This window comes from Rosa chinensis, chromosome 1 (assembly GCF_002994745.2).
Source record: "Rosa chinensis cultivar Old Blush chromosome 1, RchiOBHm-V2, whole genome shotgun sequence".
Classification (NCBI taxonomy): domain Eukaryota; kingdom Viridiplantae; phylum Streptophyta; class Magnoliopsida; order Rosales; family Rosaceae; genus Rosa; species Rosa chinensis.
In genome coordinates this window covers 54,484,999-54,507,524 of record NC_037088.1, presented here as the reverse complement: position 1 = coordinate 54,507,524, position 22,526 = coordinate 54,484,999, and the positions used below count along the sequence as shown (strand labels likewise).

Sequence of the window (22,526 nt, the reverse complement as noted above, 5' to 3'; positions counted from 1 at the left end):
TCCTTGTATTTCACTGATTGGGCAGCCTTACCAACCACGTGGTACATTTGCCCCTATGTAAGAATTTCTCTTATTTTATAATCTCCTAGAGAAGGTTTCGCTCTCTACTTTCTTTCTACATTTTTTTCTCTCTAGTTTCTCTAAATCTTCGACGTCTCATAACTTTTGATCTGTAACTCCAATTCAGGATCCGTGAGAAGCTACAGATTCGTCTTAATCAGGGGTGACCCTGAGGTTGTGCAGGCAGTGTTACCGCACAAGGCCTCCGAAATTTGGAGGCCTCCGACTTTGAGTTTCGAATACATATATGCATATATGAGCGGATATGTTTAATTTAGTTCTGGCCTTGCATGCAAAACTTTGCGCAGTCCAGCTGGTTGGCTGGCTGAAGCACGCGCATGCCTTTATACTCTTGTCATAGTTTCGAGTCCCAGACTTCCATTTTTAATCTTCTTTCCTCTTCCTTTTTTTTTTTTTTTGACTTTCCGTGTCCTTGATTTTTTTTCTTCCCCTTCTCTTTCTTTTTTAATCCTCCTTTCTTTCTTTTGGTACAAATGTTTACTAAGAGTTTCAGTTATTATACCTTTTTTTTTAATCATTATGCAATGAACATAAGGTCTCGGTCAAATTTTCGCACTAGGTCTCTGAATTCTCAGGACTGGGCCTGGTCTTATTGTGCTCTTTCTATCCATGAATGTTTAATTTGGATCCAACGATTATTTCTAGAGGGCTCATCTTAGGCGGCTCAAATTACGATCGGTATTTTGGGAGATAAGGATCCATAATGCGAGTAACGATGTTTTTAACTTTGAGCAACATTGGAGTTGAAGCTTGAATCTAGGTAGGGTCTATGATAATAGAATTATTATTGAAATCGGTGAATTGTTTGACATTGATTGAATTAAATCTTGAATGTCATCGCTTTATATAAAAGCATGTGTTATAATGATTATGATGTCATTCATAATACATTTGCATTAAGAAATGTGCATATAAACTGTAAAAGAAGTTTGGAAGGATATATGAAGTACGGAAAATGAATGCTTTTGGTGCACCTATAATCATCAATTTAGTTTTAGCGGACAAAGTCTAATCTATTTGCAGAGTAGATCTTATTGTTCTACAGTATTATTTTGGACAGTCTTTTCAAAGAACTTTTTATATTAAGAGGGTTATACATAAAATCTACAACGATGACCAACGGACAAATCATTTTCAGATGAGTGCATTTTTCACATGACTAATTCTTGAAAAGAAACCTAAAACGATGACTGAATTGCATTAAGAGTTGGTTAAGCTGAATGTCTAATAAAAAACGAGACATTTTTTTGTATGGAGTCTCATGCATTTAGAGGGCAGTTTGGAGCTCTTCCTTCACACAGTTATTCCCCCACACACAAAGTTCGCTCAATCATCTTGAGCAAAGCTTTTTGCATGTGTATAGATATCACATGAATTGGTTTTAGTTCTTGAATAAAAATCACAGGAGTCTTAGTTATCTACCATTAGAAATGACATTATAAAAGGAAGTTAGACTAATACATTGAATCTACCATTAGAAATATCTCATTTTAATGTTGTAAGGCAACAATTGGTATAGTTTTTCTGAGTATATCAGTTAGACTAGTGTTTGTGAAGGTCAATGGAAAGTGGCTGAAGTGTCAGAAATTCTTCAATAGATACCCTCCATTCTAGGGGACTAAATATCTTCAATGTAGATTCAATGTAATCTCCAGCTTTTGGTGTAATCTTAAGCTACAGAAATGAATTTAATAAGCAAAATATAAGTTGCATTTTTGTTTTGATCATGGCAAAATTTATCACTCCGGACTCAAATATTCTCAAAATAATTCAGCTTGAACTCATTGCAAAGAATAATAAGCTTACAAATTTTCAACCCTGTGGTTGTTGAAATATCCAACTACAGAGGAATCGAAAACGCCCCAAAAATGCATTTCTTAATCTCTAATTCGACGAAAGAATACAAGGTAGAAGGAGGCATGTATTTACAGTAGAGTTTATTCTGGGTGAAAATAATTACCCTTCTCTGTACCAGTAAATATGGGGAAAAAGAATATGGAACAAAATGTATAGGAGAAAGAAGAAACAATTCCTATGCCAAAAATAAAGCTTCCAAATAATCATCCGTATAAGCTAGGCACGGCCAGTGGTCGGTTCGAATTCGTACCAATGTTGAAACATCACACACTTCCATTTGGAAGAGGAGATGGAACCTTGGAGGTAGAAATATCAAAATGAGGAAGCAGCCCATGTTTTTCTTACGGGTATTGACAACGCTGTCCCTTTCGTCTACATCATCATTGTACGTAAGATGAAGAGGACCTCTATCGAACTCAGTACCGGAGGTAGTAATATCAAGTGCAGAATCGGAGGCCTCATCCCTCCATATGACGTCCCTAATGATTCCTCCCTCTCTAACAGCACTAACAAGTGGTTCGCCAATCACACTTACAACAAATGGTGCCAAGTAGCGCTCAGTTGCCTGAATCACAGAAGATGCAGGAACTTCAAGTAGCTTGACTGAACGGGTTCCAGCTATAGCTGCAACCCCTTTCCCTCCTTTCAATGGGAAGGTCTCCCGTCCAGTGTTGGAATTACCGCATGCCTCCCAAAGAGCATTGAACAAGTCCAAGTAATAACCAGCTGAGGCAACTTCTGGGACGTCAGGTGGTATAACAGCCTTGAGAAACATATCCTCTATTCCTATAGTGATACTGTGAAGCTGACCACGGATTATATGACCATTTTCTGCATTTGTTTCAATGGAAACATCAATCAGACCAGGAGTAGGTTCCCGTGGTTCCAGTTCTATCATTACTGGAGCTCTGAAGCTATCCTCTTCTCGAGAATCATTTTCTACAGAAACAATAGCTAAAGCGGCTGCTTGATCTGATATATCAGTTTTTCTGGGAGGTTCACCAAGAAGAAAAGGTATATGATATGATGCAATAGACCCATACGGTGCAGACGATGAAAAGTTTAGCACAGTTGCGTATAAAGCAGGGAGGGCATCTAACTCATCCAACACACCAGTAGGGGAATCAAGTCCCCATATACGAGATAAAGTCTCTGATTCAAACCTCAAACAACATGATATTCTAACCTTAAATCCTGGCATATGTCTGAAATCAGGAATGCATGAGAAATGCCTCCTTAACGTTACTAATATCTCTGAAATCTTTGCATCCATGACACGCAATGGTTCCTGTGGTCGATCAATTCTTTCAGATTCTGGGGTAATTTGCATGGTACTACTGCTATCAATATCACTCTCCTCTATTATGGGTTCACTGTCTCTGATGCCTTCTGGGTAACCAGATTCATGATTCCCGAAACCGAAAGATGAAAAAGACAAGGACCAAGACTGTTTGACAAGTAGGGGAATCACGCGCTCAAGGTGGACATACGAGGAGATGCTCCTAGACTTCTTAAGATTGTCAGCAGACAGAGGAGACTGGATATTAAAACTGGGAAGTGCTGATGGTGAAATACCGAGTTCTTCCCCAAGATTTAGCATGTCCCTGAGCTTTTTTCCTGGTACACAGATCAGCAACCGAAGGTAGATCCTGCAAAGGCCAAGATGAACAATAGCATCAGCTAATAATGGGAATTGAACAAGTAGAGTGCATAATCCTCGTATAAATAGGAATGTAATATTCTGAAAGTAAAAATACAAGATGAGGGAAAGGAAGTCTGCTAATCATACCTTGCATTGTCGCGAACCTCCAAATCGGGAAAGTAAAGGCAAGTGAATGCAAAAAGGTGAGATAATCTGAGGAATAATCTAGAGCTGTGGTGATGCATCAGAAAGGTTCGACAGATGCCAAGAACTCTGCTTCCCTGAGACCATGACCTCAGTCCTGTATATGGGCCATGTTTGACAACAAGGAAGGCCATGAACTTGGTAAGCAGCTCTAGCAATCCTCGAGGAGGAATTGTATCAGATTCAGCAATTTTATCAAATATTGGGAAGCAAGCAACCAAAGTATAATCCAATTTGACTTTTGGAAGCAAATGCTGATCAAAAGTCTGCAGCAGACGCTCTCCTAACCAACGGTGCTTTTGACAACCGAACAAGCGATCAGTTAAAGCAACAATCACTGGAACCAATCTCCGACACTCCAACATCAGGTCCACCAGTATCCCCTGAAAAAATAGAGAAACAAAAATGACACAGACATAGACATGAACCTTTTGCCCCTTCTCTAATGACGCAAAGCGGTGAACCAATTGCCTAGCTGAGATTTTAAAATGAACAATATCAAAGTTAAAGAAACAATATTTCTTTTACACAATTTTCATTTTCGTGGTAGTTGAACTGGCACTAAATATATGTAATTGATCATTATTCTAAGCTTGAACAGTATCACGCAAAACCATTGCTTCTTTGCATTTCACATCACTCAACCATTCACATTGGTATACTACACAAAACTAGTTCATAGGAAGATTACAAACAACAGTATACAAGATCAACCGACAAGGATAGACAATTACCTGTATGGAAGTGAAGGTGGTGGAGTCCATGAGACTTCTAGTGGTTGAAGGATCATTGTCTAAATGAGCTGATGCCCCAATCAAGAACCTATGCAAGCTTCGAAATGCTACTGCAGTTTCCGTGCTGTCTGGACGTAACCATTTGAAGGCAGATACAGAAACAAGTCCATCTTGAAACACCTTCACCACCAACTTATCATTCCCCGTGTCCTCACCCGAAACACCTTCTAATTTCAACATATCAACACAAATGGAGCAAAAGGCAAGCAGGTCAAGCTTCAACGCTTTCAAAGCCAGTGGATCAAACACACTGGGATAAAATCTCAACCCCATATCAACAATGCCCTTCACTTTCCTCACTTCTCTACTCAACACCAACTCACTGAAACCCAACAACCAATGCAACCCCAGCAATCTAAACACCAACTGCTGCTGCGTTTCCCTCGAAAGCAGCATAAGCCGGCTCGCAATCTGCCCCTCCTGCCCATCAAACGCATCCAAAAACGGCCGGTACATTGTCAAAACAACATGGCAAAGCAAAGGATCAGAGGAATAAATCATTCCGAAAAACTGAACCTTCAGCATTGAAGCCTGCAGCTCCAATGCCATGGCCACCGGCATTATCAAAGCCAAGAACTCAACCATCCCACACGGCGTCAACACCTGCGGCCACTCCAGCAAAAACGACATAGCCCTCCTCAGCTCCTTGTAGTTCAACCCACCGGAACCCTCCTTCCCGGAGCCATTCACCAAAACCTGAGGAGCAGTGAACGGCACCAGAGGCACCGTCGTATTCAGAATCGAAACGCCGAGCTTTTTGGCGACGATGTTATGAACGACGGTCGTAAACAAGAGAATGTAGCTCTGCGCGGCGTGAGTCCTCTCGCTCTGGCACAGACTCCAAAGATGGCCGCCGATATCGGAGAGCAGGCACGGGTACGACTTCTCCAACTCGCGCAGGCACTCGCACGCGACGGCACGCGCCTGGCGGTCGACGCCGTGGTTGGGGCGGTTAGCGACCGTGAGCAGCAGCTCGACCAGGCCGTCGAGCATGTAGTCGGCGGCGATGACGATCGCGGTGACGGAGAGCATGGTCTGCTCCTTGAGCGCGAGGGTGACGTGGACGCCATCGGCGGGGGTCTGGATCAGGGCGCGGAGGGTTTCGATGAGGCGGTGGAGGGTTTTGGGGAGGGAGTCCGGGTCGGATGTGAAGAGCGGGTCGGAGAACTCTTCGAGGAAGACGATGAGCTGGAGCTTGAGAGGGAATTCGCGTCTGTTGAGACAAGAGAGGGCTTGGTCGATGAGGATTGGGTACGCGGAGGTCCACCGGTGGCGGCGTGCGCCGCCGTGCTGGAAATCGTCGATTAAGGACTCCCAGTCTTGGAGCGTGACGGGCTTCGACGGCGGCGATAGGGACGGCTCCGGTGGCTTATCGGTCATGCTTTTAGTCGAACCGAAACAAACTAGGCCGAGTCGCCTAGCTCAGAGACTCAGGCCGGTTCATAGAAATCGGATCAGATTGAGGCACGTGTGGGAATGTGTGGATTTGAAAGGAAATGAGAGGGAATTTGGAATTTGGAATCTGGGATTTGGAAAAGTTGGAATTTCCAGGAGAGAGGGCTCACTAGTCACTACAAGAGGAGGAGGAGGAGGCTGAAAGATGGGAGCGTGGTTTCCCGACCGAGTTGCAAATTAGTGTATCTTCTTAAAAAAAAAAAAATTAGTGCTTGGGCATAATTGTCATGATACTTAATTTGGGAATTTGAGAGTGACGCCTCTGTGTCACACTGTCGGTGTGTCTATCCATTTTATCCAATAATCTGAAAAGTTACTCTTTTTATCTTACTTTTGTCCAAAAATATCTCTTCAACTTTCTCGTTCTACCTTCCAAAATTGTTCTACTTAATTGAAATTATTAATGATGTTGTATTTTTTGTTCATTTTAAACTTTTTTTAGACTGAATTTTGAAAATAAATTTGAGTGAAATTTTCAAGTATTTAACCTAAGTCTAGCTCTCAAGACTTTAAGAGGTATATTTTTGTTAGAGAGTTTATGATTGTAGCCTGTGCTAAATACAAAATAAGCAAATTAAGTCAAATGAAGTTACATTGTGATTAAGACTAATTATTCAAAAGTTTTACGAGTGAACTACAAAACTTAGTTAAAAATCGACTTACTTCACTTATAATTGGCTTTACTTTGCGAATGGAGCACAGAAACCTGACTTGCTTCACTCATAAATCGAGCCTGAACGAGCTAAGAACAAATCGATAAATAACTAAATACAAACTCAAGTCAAATCGAAATTCGAAACTATGAAGAAAAATCACAAAAACTAACTTTAAAGAGAGGGTAATATAAAAAAAAAAATGTTTTTCTTGCAAGGATAATGACAAAGTACCTTTCATATGTGGCGCGGTACGAGCCGTTGATCAAACCTCCCAATCGCTATAAAACCCGAAACCTGCCTCACTAGCCACTCCCATTTCCCACTCTCCCCAAAAATCCGCAACCGTTTTCTCCCACTAACCCAATCACCAAAAGTCCAAAAGCCCCTAAAACCCTCTCTTCGAATGGCCGCCGCCGCGCCTCCGCCGCCCCCAGCCCCGGTCCCGGAGGCCCCCATCGACGTCCCCAGAGGCTCCACCCCAATGGGCTACCCTCTCTTCGCCCGTATCCGCCTGGCCCACCCCACGGACGTCCCCCACATCCACAAGCTCATCCACCAGATGTCCGTCTTCGAACGCCTCGCCGACCAATGCTCCGCCACCGAAGCCTCCCTCGCCGCCACTCTCTTCACCTCCCCTCCCTTCAAGTCCTTCACCGTCTTCCTCCTCGAAGTCTCCTCCGCCCCTTTCCCCAACGACGCCCATAGCTCCAACCAGTTCTACCACCCCACTGTCAAAACCCTCAATCTCGACCTCCCGATCGACGACCCGGAGAGCCATGTCTTCCGATCCAGCGGCGGTGACGCCACAGTCGCTGGGTTTGTGCTGTTTTTCCCGAACTATTCTACTTTTCTCGCCAAGCCGGGGTTTTATGTGGAGGACTTGTTTGTGAGGGAGTGCTACAGGAGGAAGGGGATAGGGAAAATGCTGCTTTCGGCGGTGGCGAAGCAGGCGGTGAAGATGGGGTTCGGGAGAGTGGAGTGGGTTGTGCTGGATTGGAATGTGAATGCGATTAAGTTTTATGAGGAAATGGGGGCTAAGATTATGCAGGAGTGGAGGATTTGCAGGCTCACTGGGGATGCTCTTCAGGCTTATCATGATGCATAGGTTTCAAATTTCAATGTTTTTCGAGAAAAATTGAAATCTAAAGGCTGGGTTGATGTTCTTGTTATGTTTTTATGTTGTTGTGATGAGGAGATTTATGACTGTGGGTGCCATTTGATCTAATGGGTGTAAATTTTTGGGCTCTGGTTGATGGTTTATGCTTGTACCCTGTTATTCTTCTCTAAGAACGTATTATTCCTAATGACATTTCGCTAATTTTCGGTTTCTTTGGTTTTGAATTGCTATTTTGCTTTTCTGGGTTTTTGTTATGGCCTGGATGATCATTTGGTTTTAGCAGCTTTGTCTGGGCAAAGAGATGAAATCATGAAATTTGGTTGCAATTTAGACTTGCAAAAGTTTGGTCCTGTAAAGAAATGAGTGATGTTAATTGGAGTTGGTCTTGGCCTAGCACTTTCCTCATTCCTTTTTCGGTGCTGCTTTTACCCTAGTTGAATGACTTTCCTCATAATCCCTTTTTTTTAATGGTTTTGCCCAATTTGAACTCGTATGTCTGGATTTTTCCACTTTTGGTTAAGTGTTACAATCAAAATGGGACTCTTCTTTCCTTTTTCTTTGGACAAGCGTGAAGAAAAAGAGTTTGAATTGTTAAAGACACCGGAACCTTTCTGAATTCTCTTCCTCAATGGTGATGAGTATCAAACTCATTTTTGTGAAAGTGAAATGGAGCCAACCTGTGATCATTATCTTCCCCTCTGATTTTCCGCATACATGTTGTAGGGCTCACAGTGAAGGCGATGTATGTGCTTGTGGGTTGTGGGAGCAATTAGGACTGGTTTGTGATTTCTATGACTTAAAAAAATAAGTTTTTACTGCTGTGTTGTGAGAATAATCTAATTATGAATTAAAACAATTCTCGTTTGATAGATAATATTTTTAAAAGTGTTGTCAGTACATTGAACAACTTCAGAGTGTGTTTTTATTCACAGCAGCTTCTAAAAGCAATTTTTGAACTGCTTTTAAATTCTGCTGCCAGTGACTTATAATTTTCAATTAAACCTGTTTTTTTATCTATTTATCAAACACAATAAAATTTTAAATTTTAAATAAAAACTAATTTTTTTTTAAAACAAAGCAATTACAAACGAGATATTAGTATTTGAAGCCTTTACTGAGTTTTCTTTTTTCTTTTGAGGAGGGGAAAATTAATTTGAATCCCCTATTGTTACCAGATATCCTTCTTAGTCCTTTAATCGGTGATTAATTAGTCCACTGACCCCATTCATCCATGTATTATTTGGGTTTATCAAATAATTTAATCTCATAATAATGAAAGCGACCTATGAATATGAATATGAACATGAATATGAATTTGAAGACATTGGGAACCGAGACAAAGAAAACCTGCCGTAGAAATATTGTTGGCTGCTGCTCAAAACTCCACGCAAGGTATTTGAAGAATGTGGCATGCATACATTTCAGCACCGTCACATAAATTATCGCCACGTTACAGAAGAGATGGGTCCACCGTCCACCCGGTCGACTTCCAACGATGGAGAATCTAATTTTTATTAATATTTATTGATTGTGATTTCATATTTTTTAATGAAGTTTTTTTTTTTAATGACATAAATAAAATTATAGAGAAAATGAAAAATCGCGAACAACGCCCCATCCCAGCTGATCTAATTGGAAGCTAGGGACACAGAAAAGGGGAGATAGAAAAATCATACATTTGAATTCTGATAATTATAGGTTAAAGTTGCAAGATGATCTGCGACAAAATTAGGTTGTCTAAAAATTATAGACTGAAATTGAGAAGCTAGCTTCTTGATGTCTGATTTTTATTCCTCGGAACAATTGCAGCACCCAAAATGCTATCGAGCAGTAGCTTCGAGTCGCCTTCCACTGTGATGTGGGAGATATTTTGAAGAAAAGCTGTATGAAGCCTCTCTCTCAAAGCAATAGTTTCTGCAACCAAAATATTTGTAGATCCTATAGTTCTGCAAGCAGCAATCAAAGGCTTCCCATCAGTATTTATAATAACAAAACCGATACACAAGTCTTACCGTCTTTACCACGATCCATCAAAGTTTAGTTTGACATGTTGATTTGAAGGAGAATGTCATCTAATATGAAAAAGACTGAGATTTTAGGAATACAAGGCTTAGCTCATCTGTTGACCTAATAAAAAGGCTTCATAACAGACTACAGAAGGAGAGAAACGACAAATTAATTTATTTCTAGCATTCCATATAGACCATTCTGAGGTTAATTTTCATTTGAAAGGTTTAGTAGATATTACAAAAGCTTGTCAAATAGTGGTCCAATAAAATAATTTTTTTTGAGCGATTACTAATCTAACAACCACGTGATCACTCTTGATCCAAATTGATTTGAAGTTTGATTATTTTGTTCCTTTACATCTGAAAGAAAAACATTTGATCACTCCCTGTGAGACCCAATTGTCAATACGTTTTGAGATGTGTCAACGCATCTCTATTCGGCCAAAATTTAGTTTATAAGTCACTTACAACGGTTACTTAAATAACCAATCATTATGAACGATCTTGATACACATTTGACAACAGTTAAAGGCCACGCAAGGAGTCCAGTTCAACTAGCTAATTCGAGTATAGCTTCCTCTTATGCATTATAAACATCTGTTGAGCTTTTACATTTCTTATCTTATTTTCATTAAGTTATTTTTAAGAGAGATTTTCTTTCTAATTTTTCATCGGATGTCCACCGAGAGACTACCAGGGGATTTTCTTGTTACTTGTGGGAGTGGTCAACTTTTGCTGGGCTCGCAATTAAGGCGATTAACTCCGTAGTTAGTATGACATTAAATTTCAGTCATGAATGCGGCGATTATTATGATAATAATTACGCGATCCTGGTCAGCTCCCGCTCCAGTCCGGATTCATTGGTGAGTCAAACTCATCTACAGAATTTTTCATCACAAACAAGTGACACCGTCTGTGGGAACCACTTTTCCCTAAAAAGTAATGGCAGGAGCTGCACGTCAGGAAATATCATTTCTATCACTAAGGACTGAGAGTGATGGAATACAAGCCCCAAAGAGACAGAAGTTCGGGTAACGTAGACTAGCGTTCTTTCCTTCGTAACCATATTTCTGATTTTTGCTTCCTTTTATTCAAAATATATTTGTGGTCGGTGTTATCGAAATGTATGTGTAAGGCTGGTGGCCAAATTAAATATCCAAGGCCCCTGGCCAAAAAGAATAAAACATTGTTTATCAGATTCAAAGGGATATGGGGGCAATTCCATGTCTCATGCTGAAAATGAATCTTCACCTCGAGAAAAGAATCGAGGTGGCTAGGGTACGAGGAAAGAATCGAGGTGGCTAGGTACGAGGAAAGAATCGAGGCGGCTAGGGCACGAGGAAAGAATTGAGGCGGTCAGGGCCTGAGGAAAGATTCAGGGTAGCCAGGGCCTGAGGAATGAATCAGGGCAGCCAGGGCTTGAGGAAAGAATTGGGACGGCCAGGGCTCGAGGAAATATTCGAGGCAAGATTCGAAACAATCAGAGAATGGAAATTTTTCTCTTTGGACACTGTGATTTGGGGACATTGTGGGAGTGGTCAACTTTTGTTGGGCCCGCAATTAGGCAATTAACTCCGTAGTTAGTAGGACGTTAAATTTTAGTCATAAATACGGCGATTATTACGATAATAATTACGCACAATGATTACGGTTATGAATGCGCAATGAATGACCGTCGTAAATGAGTCATGATTAACCGTCGTCAATGTAGCAATGATTATCATTGTAAGTGTGAAAGTAATGGCGGGAGTAATGGCGGCTTGTCCTACAAGTAAGTCATCGCCTACATAAAGGTGGGTCGACGTTAAGGTAAATCATCCCATGCTGATTCTTCTTACTAGACTCGACTAAGAAATGTACTGACTTAGGTATCAGAGGGTTTTTTACAGGTACCCCCCTTTTCGAGCAAGCGGTCAAACTCCGAGTCCACACCCAAAGGAAGCTTCTCGATTGTTCCTAGTCAGCTCTCGCTGCAGTCCATATTCATTGGTGAGTCAAAATCCTCTACGAAATTTTTCGCCACCAACATTACTAGAGTGTAAAATTTTCCAAATTTGATATTTGTTTCTCGAAAAGGATTTTGATGTGCTCAACTAAAGCATCTTTCATTTTCTAATAATATCAATCAATAAAATCACCTATCGACGTTCTTGCTTGTAATCTTTAATCATATTAATTCCCTCTCTCTAAATAAAAAAAAAACATTTCTTTGGTCGACAATCAAAAACATGACCGAAATCTAGCCCCTTATGGGTCACATGAAAAAACAAAATCCTTCTCCTTGGCCTGCTTCTTTCTCCCGTCGCTGTCCTTTTTCTCTCCAAGTCTTCGCTGCTCCATGACGACAAGTCGACAATGACTCGACTCACACAGTCATACCAACACAAACTTCCTAGTACTCAACTTTAGCCCTCCTCCTCCAACACAACTAGATCCACCGTCCCTAGTTCGAACCCCTCCTCGATATACTATGATACGGCGTCGTCTCAGCCAGCACCTCCACCCTCAACCCCATGTGCAAGACCAAAAAGAGCACGCAGGCGATTGAGCCCCGGAGCCCCCTCAAGCCACGACCCTCCAAGTCCTTCTCCTCCGACCCTTTATCCGGCAACTGCAGCACCACCGGCGGCAACAACTCCAGCTACGGCAACTTCTCCAAATCCTCCACCTCCTCCTCCGTCGCCTCCCTCAAGTCCCTCAGGTCCTCCCTCCCCGAAAACCCCGTGATCTATGATACCTCGGAGATCTCCTCCTCCACCAACAACTTCCTCAACCACCGCCTCTCCTCCTCCACAGCCTCCTCCTCCTGGCGCTGCACCCTCCGCGGCAAAGACGCCGTCGTTTTCCAACGCAAGTCCCGAACCCCGATCGACCTCCCGGACCTCCAGCAGAGCCTCTCCCTCATCTCCCGCAGCCACCACAGCAGCCTCATCAAGCTCCTCGGCGCGTCGCTGTCCGGCAGCTACGTCTACCTCGTCTACGAGTTCGTCGCCGGCGCCAGCCTCGCCGACTGCCTCCGCAACCCTAACAACCCGAGCTACACAGTCCTCTCCACCTGGCTCTCGCGGCTGCAGATCGCCACCGACCTAGCTCACGGCCTGGACTACATCCACCGCTGCTCAGGCCTCGGCTCCGGCTTGGTCCACAACCACATCAAGAGCTCGAGTATCATTGTTACAGAAGCAACCCTGAACGCCAAGATCTGCCACTTTGGCACGGCCGAGCTCTGCGGAGAGAGCCGGGCGAGGTCGAAGAAGGTAGAGGGAACAAGAGGCTACATGGCGCCGGAGTTTCAAGTGAGCGGGGTCGTCACCCAAAAATGCGATGTGTATGCTTTTGGGGTTGTGATTCTGGAGCTGGTCTCCGGGGAGGAGCCGTTGAAGTATAAGATGGAGGTGGAAGACGGCGGGTATAAGAGAGTGAGTGTTATAGAGACGGCGAGAGAAGCGGTGAAAAGTGTTGGTGGAGTGAGGAGGTGGGTGGATAGGAGGTTGAAGGACTCGTTTCCGATGGAGGTGGCGGAGAAGATGGTGCAGGTGGCGCTGGAGTGTGTGGAGGATGACCCGGAAAGGAGGCCGGATATGGGTCGGGTTGCGGGTTTGGTTTCCAAGTTGTTTTTGGAGTCGCAGAAATGGGCGGAGAATATTGGCTTGCCCACTGACATCTCTGTTTCATTGGCTGCCAGGTGATTCATTAGTCATTACTTCATTCATTCAATTTGAGGTTCCATTTTGTTTTTGCTTTGGGGTTTCAATTTTCGAGGTGGATTCACATTCTTGTGTTTAGAGTTGTATATGCTTTACATAGAAATTGATTCATTTTTCTAAGGATTGATGACCAAATCTGGTGCATGTTAACGACCATAATCTTCGAGTTTAAACTAAGAAGCATGAAGTTATAGCAAATTATTGTGAATTCATTTGAGCAGGATTTTTGTTCATCTGCACACAACATGTATATAGCATGGCAAATTACCATATCATACTCTATGAGTTTTAACATATTATTCATGTAATATGTGAGAGGCTATGAAATATCCTGTTATGAAGATGCGCGCCTTGAAGTAGACCAAAGATAGCAACAATTCTTTTATTATGGATGGATAAACTTTGATCAAATGAGATTTTGGGAGAAATTAATAACATGACTAGAATGAGTGTTGAGAATTAGCGTTTCAAAGCTTAAATACCTATCCTTTAGCTAGTACTATCATATTAGTTGATCCAATTGTTCATCATCTCCGTGCACAAAAAACTGAAATTGTGTTGGTCAGCAATTTGAAACAAATACATATTCAACCATCTTGTGTCAAAGGTGAATATGTGCAACATCTTCTCAACACTGCAATTCATAACTCATCTCTTTAGAAGTAATTCTTAGAGTATTGTAATGTTGTTGAGTTTGCTGGATATGTTTGAGACTCCTACATTGTTACCATCATAAATTCAAATGGTTGAGATTGGAATAATGAGAAAAATGTTAGATTAAAAATACATATGTTTGATGTACCAAAATTAAAATTACCCTGTATTTGTATTTATCAAGTGTCTCCATTTATTTCAGCAAATATTGCTTATGTGAAAGTAACTCGGACCTTTGAGCTTTCATGTATGCGTAATGATGCTCTAGTCAACTGATTAGAATAAGGTTATCCATTCTATTAGACAAGAATCGGAAAATATATTCTCATAAACAAATATGTTGGAGAACATCTTCTGTTTGGGAATAAGAAATGAGTAGTAGTAAACATGCACACTATACAGAAGCAAACGTACTCGTAAACCGTTACGTCTTCGTCTAAGCGGAGAGCAGAGTATGGAATTGCAATAAGTAGCAAAGGATAAACTAATTAATGTCTCCGTTAACACAAAGCTTGTTTATACTAACTAATAATGCCAAATTAAGCCGCTGACCATTTGTATAATTATATTATTTTCTATTAAGTTTTGATTATTCTGCGCACACCAAGTGAGAATCCATGGTTGAGCATCTGCGGAATGCATACTTGAGCAGGCTAGGTAGTTATTGATGATTAAGAATTAATATTTATGACATGGTCTAATGGTGTTTGAGAGGAATTAATGTAGTCTTTCAGATTTATGAACCAATTAATATTATATGCAGTTCAACACTTCGGACTACGTTCGTAACATCTCTATCAGTTTCTTAATTCGAAATTAAAAAAAAAAAAAAAAATCTCCATCGATTTCAGACATGAAATGCGTCGGCTGGGAATCTTTTCATGTATGCAACTAACTATATAAAAACCACCATATATAGGTCAAACAATTCCATATGAGATGACACTTATGATTAAAATGATTTACATCAAGATGAAAGAAAGCAAATCTTCAAACAGACAACCTTGAGATGGAAGCACAGGTGGTGGGAGGAAGCCGGTTGTGCAGGAACCTCGGAATTATACATATGTATTATGTAGTAGTCTATTGATGAAAAATGTGATTAGTTTCATTAGAATTTGGATCATTCTGACTGACATAAATTCTGTAACGTTTTGAATTTAGGTTTTATATTTATCTCTTTGATTGGTTAATGAATATAAAATTTCTTTTTAAAGAAAATAAAATAAAAAGAAGTCTACCAAATTTCTTCTCACATAAAGTGGCCATCACTCGGTAATTACTATGATAAGTTTGATAACCATTCAAGTAACATGTGACTAATGGAGAAAGAGAGAATTAGTAAAATTCATAACAGAATGTTAGAATGATTTAATGGAACTAATTAGATTGCAAGGCGTTCACAAAAGACATGCTCACCAATTCTCTAGAATATCACATAACCCACAATTTTAGGTAGAAATTATGGTGTTGGTTTTTTTTTTCCCCTTGAATAAAGTTATGTAGTCTAATTTCCACGAGATTTAGACATGAAACTATCTATAGTTATACAATTTTTCTTTTTCATCATGACAATAAAAAAAACTAAATACACTTAATGTTAAAAATCACTAATTACAGGCTAAGTAGTATATTAAAAATTAAAACCTTAGGATAACACCAATGATCATGCATGTAAAATCTTCTAATTTCCTGCAATTTAACTAAGACATGCTGTGCTACAACAGATTTTGGACACTTGGGATATGACTCTTCATATAACTGAATTGGCACAAAATGAGTGAATCCTAGTTGGACTGAGACTAACCTTGGATTAACTGTATGACCAACTTGTGAGTCACGTAAAAATCCAACGGTAAAAACAAATTTACATTTTTTTTTCAAGATATATTATTCCTATATTCGGCCAGAAAAAAGAAAGAAATACCCTCCAGTCCTAAAACCCTGCTTCTCTCTATAAACCCATCTCTCTCTCTCTCTCTCTCTCTCTCTCTCACCGCAGAGACTAGAGTGAAATTCACCATGGCTGCTCGGATGTTGCAGAAGAGAATCGGCTCACTCCTCTTCCGCAATCAGCCTTCTCTCACCCAAGCGATCAAAGGTCAGTCCCCAGCTCTCTAATCTTGTTCATAATACCATGGGGCTCTCTTAGTTTGTTTTGGTGTGTTTCTATCTGTGTATGAATTGAAATTGATTGGAATTGCGTCCGTATCTTTGAAATTTTGAGTTAATTTCAGCTTCTGGCATTTGGGTCGTGCCCTAATTGCTGGTTATTTAGTTCTTTTGGAAGTTTGGAAGTTGATTGAAGGAAAAAGTTTGGGGCTTTTTGATCTCTTGTTTCGTTATGAGATAAAAATGAAATGTATTTGATGAATGTGACACTCGATTCTTTATATTGTTCTGCTTGGGGAAAAGTTCCAATCTTTTACTGTGTCATTGGTAAAGGTAGTCCTATGTGATTAGTGTAGTATTGGAGTTTTGAAATGACTGTTTAAAGGTTTAACCTTGAAGGGAATTGGTTAATGAACTGGGCTGTTTTCGTGATGGGCTGATCATGAATTCAGTTCATTGTGTTGGGTGTGGATTACTAATTGAGAATAGAGTTTATGAATATGATGTTATAAGAACTGTTGGAAGTGAGATTGCCAAGAATGTTTGTATTTCGTGGGTTCGAGTTTAAGCAGTAGGAATTACTTGAGGGCGCTGGACTAAAATGGAGGGTCTCAGTATCTAAACCCATAGCCCATGTATACACTTTCTCTATCTGAAGAGTGACGAGAACAATATGTCTATATCTGTTTGCCTGTAACTTTGAGTCACCTAAGCTTTAGAAAGAAGTCTTCTTCAAAACCGAGACAGCCTTGACCATCCAATGACTAAGGATTCCCAAGGGATTTGTTGGAACTCTCCCTGTGATGGTCGAGAGTTGAACTAGCTCATTCATGCATATGATGTATTCTAGGATAGAAAAGACAATAGTTTACACATGCAAATGACGATGGTTATGTTAAACTTTATTGCAAGTTCTGCTTCGGTAAAGCTAAGACTCATTCTGGATGTTAATTTTAACCCTACTACCTGCTTTTCAACTCACTGCTGTCCTCATAGCTTTAATCTAGTGGTAATGACCTAATTCTTTTTGGAACAATCCATAAGAAGGAATGTGAGGATTGAGGACTTCATCAAGTATTAGATGGTTTATCATATGTTCTATATTCATGGTGCTGGGAAAAGGGTGCAACAATGCAACTGGTTGTTATGTGTTTGTTCTCACACACACAACAGATTAAGATATTGACAAATACTTGAAGTTCTTTTGGTCAACCAAATTCTAATACAATCCATCTCATTTTCTCTTCTCTGTTTTGAATATTTTGTTAGTTCATCTAGTCATTTATATGTTTTACATGTATGCCTTTCCAGGCTAAATATTTCGAGCTTATTGTATACGATATTGATAATTTTGTCTGTCCATTTTGTTGCTCGCAGAACAATCTGTTCCTTCTGCATATTCTATCTTCAGCAGATTTCAGCTTGGTAAAAGAGATATTCAGACGGAAACGAAGCCAGCTAATCTTACAAATGAGGATCCTAAGTTGGAAAATCATGAAGCTGATAGTTTGAAGCCTAGGTGTGACTCAGATGACCAACCCTCTCACTGCCAGAAAGTTGTTGAGATCAAAATGCACGCTGAGTACAACTTGAAAACATCCCCAAGGCATGACCTTTGTATGGTTTTCACTTGCACAATCTGTAACACAAGAACAATGAAGACAGCTTCTCGAGAAGCATACGAGAAAGGTGTGGTGGTAGCGCGCTGTAATGGATGTGACAACCTCCACCTGTTTGCTGATCATCTTGGAATGTTTGGAGAGAAGTGTACCGTTGAGGACTTTCTGGCTGCTCGTGGGGAGGAGGTGAAGAAGGGTACTACTGATACACTGAATCTGACTATTGAAGATCTGGCTGGAAAGGACTTTGCTGGCAAGAAAGTGGAAAATGCTTGAACTTCAGCCCTCGGAATTTAACATATAATATAAGCTCTCATTTTAAGTTTTCTCTAGTTATGTCGAAAATCTGTGGATCGTATTAGCAAGCACTTATGTAGGGATCCTATGACCTAAGTAATTCGTATCGACTTTCCTTTTCTTCGGCACATAATTCTCTGTCATCCGATGCCAATATATCTGATCAAATACAAGAAAACTTGCTTGTAACAATGAGCAAAAGGCAAAAATGCTTTTGATACAAGAAGCCCTTCTACTCTCATCCACAACAAAACTTACCCACTAAAATTTGAGGGGTCTTAACTTGAGAAAAAAGAAAAGAAAAGCAAGAGGATACGGGTTACGGGTCAAGTAGTTTAGATCCACCCGAATTTTCTTTTTGTTATAGGTGGGGCGGCAGAGACTAGAGAGAGTTAACTATATAAAGAGCCAAAGACTGAAACCAATCTATGTTACGAGAAAACAATCAATGGCGACTAGTACGTGTATTCCCTCCACCTTCACACCCATTCTTCAAAACTTGACTTCCAGAAACTCCATTGCTATGGTGGGTTTGCTCTCTTATGCTCCCAAAACCTTGAAGCCTCTCTCTTATGCCCAGAGCTTCGGTTTCAGTTCACTCTCCACCGCCAGAAAACCGCCCAGAAAATTGCTTCAATTCCAAGGTAGTTTCTTCACTATCAAACTTCAATCTTTTGTGGGCCTGATGGGTTTTGTGTTTTGGGTTATCTGTGTTGGACCAAAATTGGAACTTTTGGTATTGATTGATGGGTTTTTTAAGTATGGTTGTAGTTTGGTTTGTTTGAATTTAGTGATTGAGCTGTATTGGATAGTTGGTGATATTGAAGTAGAAGTGATAATGTTTGAAATAAAAGTAGAAGGAGGAGGAGATAGTCTGGTTTTTGCGCCAGAAAGGTTAGATTTTTAGTAGTGTTTTGATGGTGAATTTATGTGCCAACTGCGGCTGAAAATGCATGACAAGGTTTTCTTCTGGGAAAGAAACTGATAGCAGGTTTCATATTAGAAAGATTGGAGCTTTGGGACGGAAATTGTGTTTAAGACTCTTGTATATGGGATTATTGGCTCTAAATTGAAAAGGAACTCAGATAACCAATAAAGAATGAATGTAGTGTGTAAGAAATTAAGAATAGTGAATGATGGAAAGAAATTGTTCATGTGTATTTGAAAGTAGTCCCGATATCAGTTTACCCTTTTCATGCAATTTCTTATCTTGACCGTTACTACTTCCTGTACAGCTCAACAGGTGATAGTAATACGGTTGAATTTCTTGGACTATGAGTTGGCACTTAATGCGCTGGTTATTGAACTAAGTCACCAAAACTTTTGGAGAAATACGGTCATCTCTTCATTAAGTGTAGTATAGTCGGCAAAAAATAATTACAGAAAAATGAATTTCTCTAAGATTATCAAGTTATTTAGTGTAATATAGTGGGTTTCATGGTTGTATCAGTCATGGAGTTGTTCTTGCTGGAATTTATATGTAGGCAGTATGTAGGGACTAGGGAGTTGTCCTTGTTTTATTCAAAATGCCTATGTGCCTCATGAGACCAGGAGAAAAAAAAAAAAAACAACAACAACAACTAAGTGCCTCACCAGTTTAGAAGGATAGTCTGATGTCTGGATCATAAGCTTATTGACTGTGCATAGTGGAGCTTGACAGAATAAGATCCTTTTCATTCAACTATGTTTTCATTTTGTCAGTGAGATCAGTGGCCACTCCTGCGGAAGCTATTGCTGGGTTTGAAGAGATGGTTACTGGGACTCAGCGAAAGTATTACATGCTAGGTGGTAAAGGTGGAGTGGGAAAGACGAGCTGTGCAGCTTCACTTGCTGTAAAGTTTGCTAACAATGGGCATCCCACTCTTGTGGTTTCCACTGATCCAGCACATTCCTTGAGTGATTCCTTTGCTCAGGTTAAAAATGATTTTCTTTGTTGATGTTTTAAAGTACTTGTGCTTTCCCTAAAGTGGAACCTAGTATTGTTCTTTGTGTGTGGATGTATGTTTATGTGTTGACACATATATGTGCATTTTATTTTATCTAAAGGATTTGACTGGAGGCACGCTTGTACCAGTTGATGGGCCTGATGCTCCACTTTTTGCTCTGGAGGTAAGAGGGACAGTGGGTTTAGCTTCCTAAGCTAATTTTTTTGTCACCTATTTCTGCTGTGTAGTGAAGTATTTGATAAGATAGTTACTATGATGAAAGGTGTTTTTGTTTCTCTTCTGATTCTTGGAATATTTTAGTCTGATGTCTAACTCATAGCTGTACCGCAGATAAACCCTGAGAAGGCAAGGGAAGAATTCAAAACTGCAAGTCAGAAAAATGGTGGAACAGGGGTCAAAGATTTTATGGATGGAATGGGCCTTGGGATGCTTGCTGAACAGGTAAAGCTCTATTTGAAAATGTCGGTATTGCAGCACACTTGATTGACTTAAGCTTTATGATAATATTGCTTCTCTGACATTTTCTGTTTCTTCATTTTTGAAGTTGGGAGAGTTAAAACTGGGAGAACTGCTAGACACACCTCCTCCTGGTTTGGATGAAGCTATTGCGATTTCTAAGGTATGAATTTTCTGGCTTGCCCTGAAAGTCTTTCTTGATTTTCTAATAATGGTCAATCTTAATCCTCTTTACAGGTGATACAATTTCTCGAATCACCAGAATATAACATGTTTACTCGTATAGTCTTTGATACTGCACCCACGGTAAGTAATATTCAATTTTGTGACCGCCACTTAGATTTTTTGTTTTTTAATATTTATTCTAATACACTATGATGGGATATTGTTAACAGGGCCATACATTGCGACTTTTATCCTTGCCAGACTTCTTGGATGCATCAATTGGCAAGATATTGAAGGTAATGCTGTCAACTTGGATGAATCACAATGGATATGAGTTTGAGTGTGTGTCTTCTTATTCTTTTGGAACTAAATGGAATTAAATATACTGTATGACTTGAGAAGCTAGTTATGAGATAACTCATGAGCAATTCAAATCTTCTGCCTTGCTTTCAAATTTCAATATAATGAGTCTCTAGATCTGTTTGCCACGAATTGCTTAAACTTTAGATTTTACAACTGATTGACATTTGATGCTATGTTTACATTGTCTGTTACAGCTTAGACAAAAGATATCTTCTGCCACCTCAGCCATCAAATCCGTTTTTGGGTCAGGGGAAAGCAATTCTGGAGCAGTAAGCCTGATGTTTTGATCTTTCTGTAATCTGCAATCTATAGAAATTTGCTAATTTATTCCAAAACTTCAATGCAGTCAGACAAATTAGAGAAACTACGGGAGAGGATGATTAAAGTGCGGGAGCTTTTTCGTGATACCGATTCCACAGAATTTGTCATAGTAACAATACCCACGGTAAGAATTTTGTGATTTTATGTGAATTGTTCTTTTTCCTATCTGTGTAGTTTACTCCATTTTGAGTTTTACTTTGAAAGAGACCACTTACTTGAGCCGTAGTGGTACATTTTAGTGCGTACAAGTTGGTACAGTGGTCAAATTTGGTGAAAATTGCTTCTAACTGATTTTTTCTCGTGTTCTTTTTCCTACTCCTAAGGTCATGGCAGTCAGCGAGTCATCTAGGTTGCATGCCTCTTTGAAGAAGGAAACTGTTCCTGTGAAGCGACTTATTGTTAATCAGATTCTTCCCCCATCTGCCTCAGACTGCAAATTTTGTTCAATAAAAAGAAAGGTAAGAAACTAATTGCTGTCCTTTTAGTTTTTGGGTAGAGAATATGCCATCTTCTTTTGGCTGAGAAGTATGTATTGTTGTAGCATTGTGTAAACTAGTTGAAAATTAATAACCAGTCTTTCTTTTTTTTCCTTTAATTACTGGCAAGTAATAACCAGTTCAATGCAAGACTAGTTCAAAACTTGCAGAAGTTACTTTGTGCTATTTTGTTTGGAAACAAGAAATTAAAGTCATCTTTTCTTTCCAAATCCCTCAGGATCAGATGCGTGCTCTTGATATGATCCGGAGTGATATAGAGCTCTCTGACTTGACATTGATCCAGGCTCCACTAGTTGACATGGAGATCAGAGGAGTGCCTGCCCTTCGATTTCTGGGAGACATGATTTGGAAATGATCATCAATCTGCACACTCCACGCTGCACAGTCATACAATTGATGATAAACCGAACACCTTTTTGTTCAACGACAGCCTTCCCATATGAGAAAATGGGTTAAATTAAATGTCCCCTGTATTTATCCAGAGAATTCATTTCATCTTAAATTTACACTTCTGTATGAGTAGAGTGACTCAAAATTTGACTTCTGGCAGTTCAAAAATTCGACAACTTGAATA

General features: G+C 40.1%; 5 protein-coding genes across 6 annotated transcripts; 4 read left to right on the top strand and 1 right to left on the bottom strand.

The window, feature by feature from the left end:
- Positions 1 to 1,836: 1,836 nt before the first annotated feature.
- Positions 1,837 to 6,395, bottom strand: LOC112182366. Its single transcript, XM_024320849.2, has 3 exons — positions 4,519 to 6,395; positions 3,728 to 4,167; positions 1,837 to 3,587 (listed from the first exon to the last, which is right to left on the bottom strand). Exons 1-3 carry the CDS (start codon positions 5,956 to 5,958, stop codon positions 2,114 to 2,116), a joined length of 3,354 nt encoding a protein of 1,117 aa, XP_024176617.1. The 5' UTR covers positions 5,959 to 6,395; the 3' UTR covers positions 1,837 to 2,113.
- A 596-nt stretch (positions 6,396 to 6,991) lies between these two features.
- On the top strand, positions 6,992 to 8,030 carry LOC112182365 (probable acetyltransferase NATA1-like). The gene has a single exon (XM_024320848.2). The coding sequence runs from the start codon at positions 7,093 to 7,095 to the stop codon at positions 7,792 to 7,794; it is 702 nt and encodes a 233-aa protein (XP_024176616.1). The 5' UTR covers positions 6,992 to 7,092; the 3' UTR covers positions 7,795 to 8,030.
- A 4,053-nt stretch (positions 8,031 to 12,083) lies between these two features.
- On the top strand, positions 12,084 to 13,638 carry LOC112182364 (lysM domain receptor-like kinase 3). The gene has a single exon (XM_024320847.2). The coding sequence runs from the start codon at positions 12,329 to 12,331 to the stop codon at positions 13,502 to 13,504; it is 1,176 nt and encodes a 391-aa protein (XP_024176615.1). The 5' UTR covers positions 12,084 to 12,328; the 3' UTR covers positions 13,505 to 13,638.
- A 2,469-nt stretch (positions 13,639 to 16,107) lies between these two features.
- Positions 16,108 to 18,337, top strand: LOC112176451 (uncharacterized protein C24H6.02c). Its single transcript, XM_024314381.2, has 2 exons — positions 16,108 to 16,277; positions 17,666 to 18,337. Exons 1-2 carry the CDS (start codon positions 16,199 to 16,201, stop codon positions 18,181 to 18,183), a joined length of 597 nt encoding a protein of 198 aa, XP_024170149.1. The 5' UTR covers positions 16,108 to 16,198; the 3' UTR covers positions 18,184 to 18,337.
- Positions 18,338 to 18,605: 268 nt separating this feature from the next.
- Positions 18,606 to 22,526, top strand: LOC112192644 (ATPase GET3B). 2 transcript variants are annotated; one of them, XM_024332496.2, is made up of 11 exons: positions 18,653 to 18,848; positions 19,906 to 20,117; positions 20,251 to 20,313; positions 20,481 to 20,591; positions 20,695 to 20,769; positions 20,844 to 20,912; positions 21,002 to 21,067; positions 21,329 to 21,403; positions 21,481 to 21,579; positions 21,779 to 21,913; positions 22,170 to 22,526. In XM_024332496.2, exons 1-11 carry the CDS (start codon positions 18,653 to 18,655, stop codon positions 22,305 to 22,307), a joined length of 1,239 nt encoding a protein of 412 aa, XP_024188264.1. In that variant the 3' UTR covers positions 22,308 to 22,526. The 2 variants fall into 2 exon arrangements, with proteins under 2 accessions (XP_040368329.1, XP_024188264.1); XM_040512395.1 differs by lacking the exon at positions 21,329 to 21,403 and having other exon boundaries at positions 18,606 to 18,848.

Excerpts from the sequence above, each read along its gene's own strand:
- LOC112182366 (XM_024320849.2), bottom strand. The coding sequence starts at position 5,958 with ATGACCGATAAGCCACCGGAGCCGTCCCTATCGCCGCCGTCGAAGCCC. Across the intron at positions 4,168-4,518 it reads CCACCTTCACTTCCATACAG|GGGATACTGGTGGACCTGAT; the intron begins GTAATTGTCTAT and ends CTATTTTTTCAG. Across the intron at positions 3,588-3,727 it reads GAGGTTCGCGACAATGCAAG|GATCTACCTTCGGTTGCTGA; the intron begins GTATGATTAGCA and ends TGGCCTTTGCAG.
- LOC112182365 (XM_024320848.2), top strand. The coding sequence starts at position 7,093 with ATGGCCGCCGCCGCGCCTCCGCCGCCCCCAGCCCCGGTCCCGGAGGCC.
- LOC112182364 (XM_024320847.2), top strand. The coding sequence starts at position 12,329 with ATGTGCAAGACCAAAAAGAGCACGCAGGCGATTGAGCCCCGGAGCCCC.
- LOC112176451 (XM_024314381.2), top strand. The coding sequence starts at position 16,199 with ATGGCTGCTCGGATGTTGCAGAAGAGAATCGGCTCACTCCTCTTCCGC. Across the intron at positions 16,278-17,665 it reads TCTCACCCAAGCGATCAAAG|AACAATCTGTTCCTTCTGCA; the intron begins GTCAGTCCCCAG and ends TGTTGCTCGCAG.
- LOC112192644 (XM_024332496.2), top strand. The coding sequence starts at position 18,653 with ATGGCGACTAGTACGTGTATTCCCTCCACCTTCACACCCATTCTTCAA. Across the intron at positions 20,913-21,001 it reads TCTTTGATACTGCACCCACG|GGCCATACATTGCGACTTTT; the intron begins GTAAGTAATATT and ends TATTGTTAACAG. Across the intron at positions 21,580-21,778 it reads TCATAGTAACAATACCCACG|GTCATGGCAGTCAGCGAGTC; the intron begins GTAAGAATTTTG and ends CCTACTCCTAAG.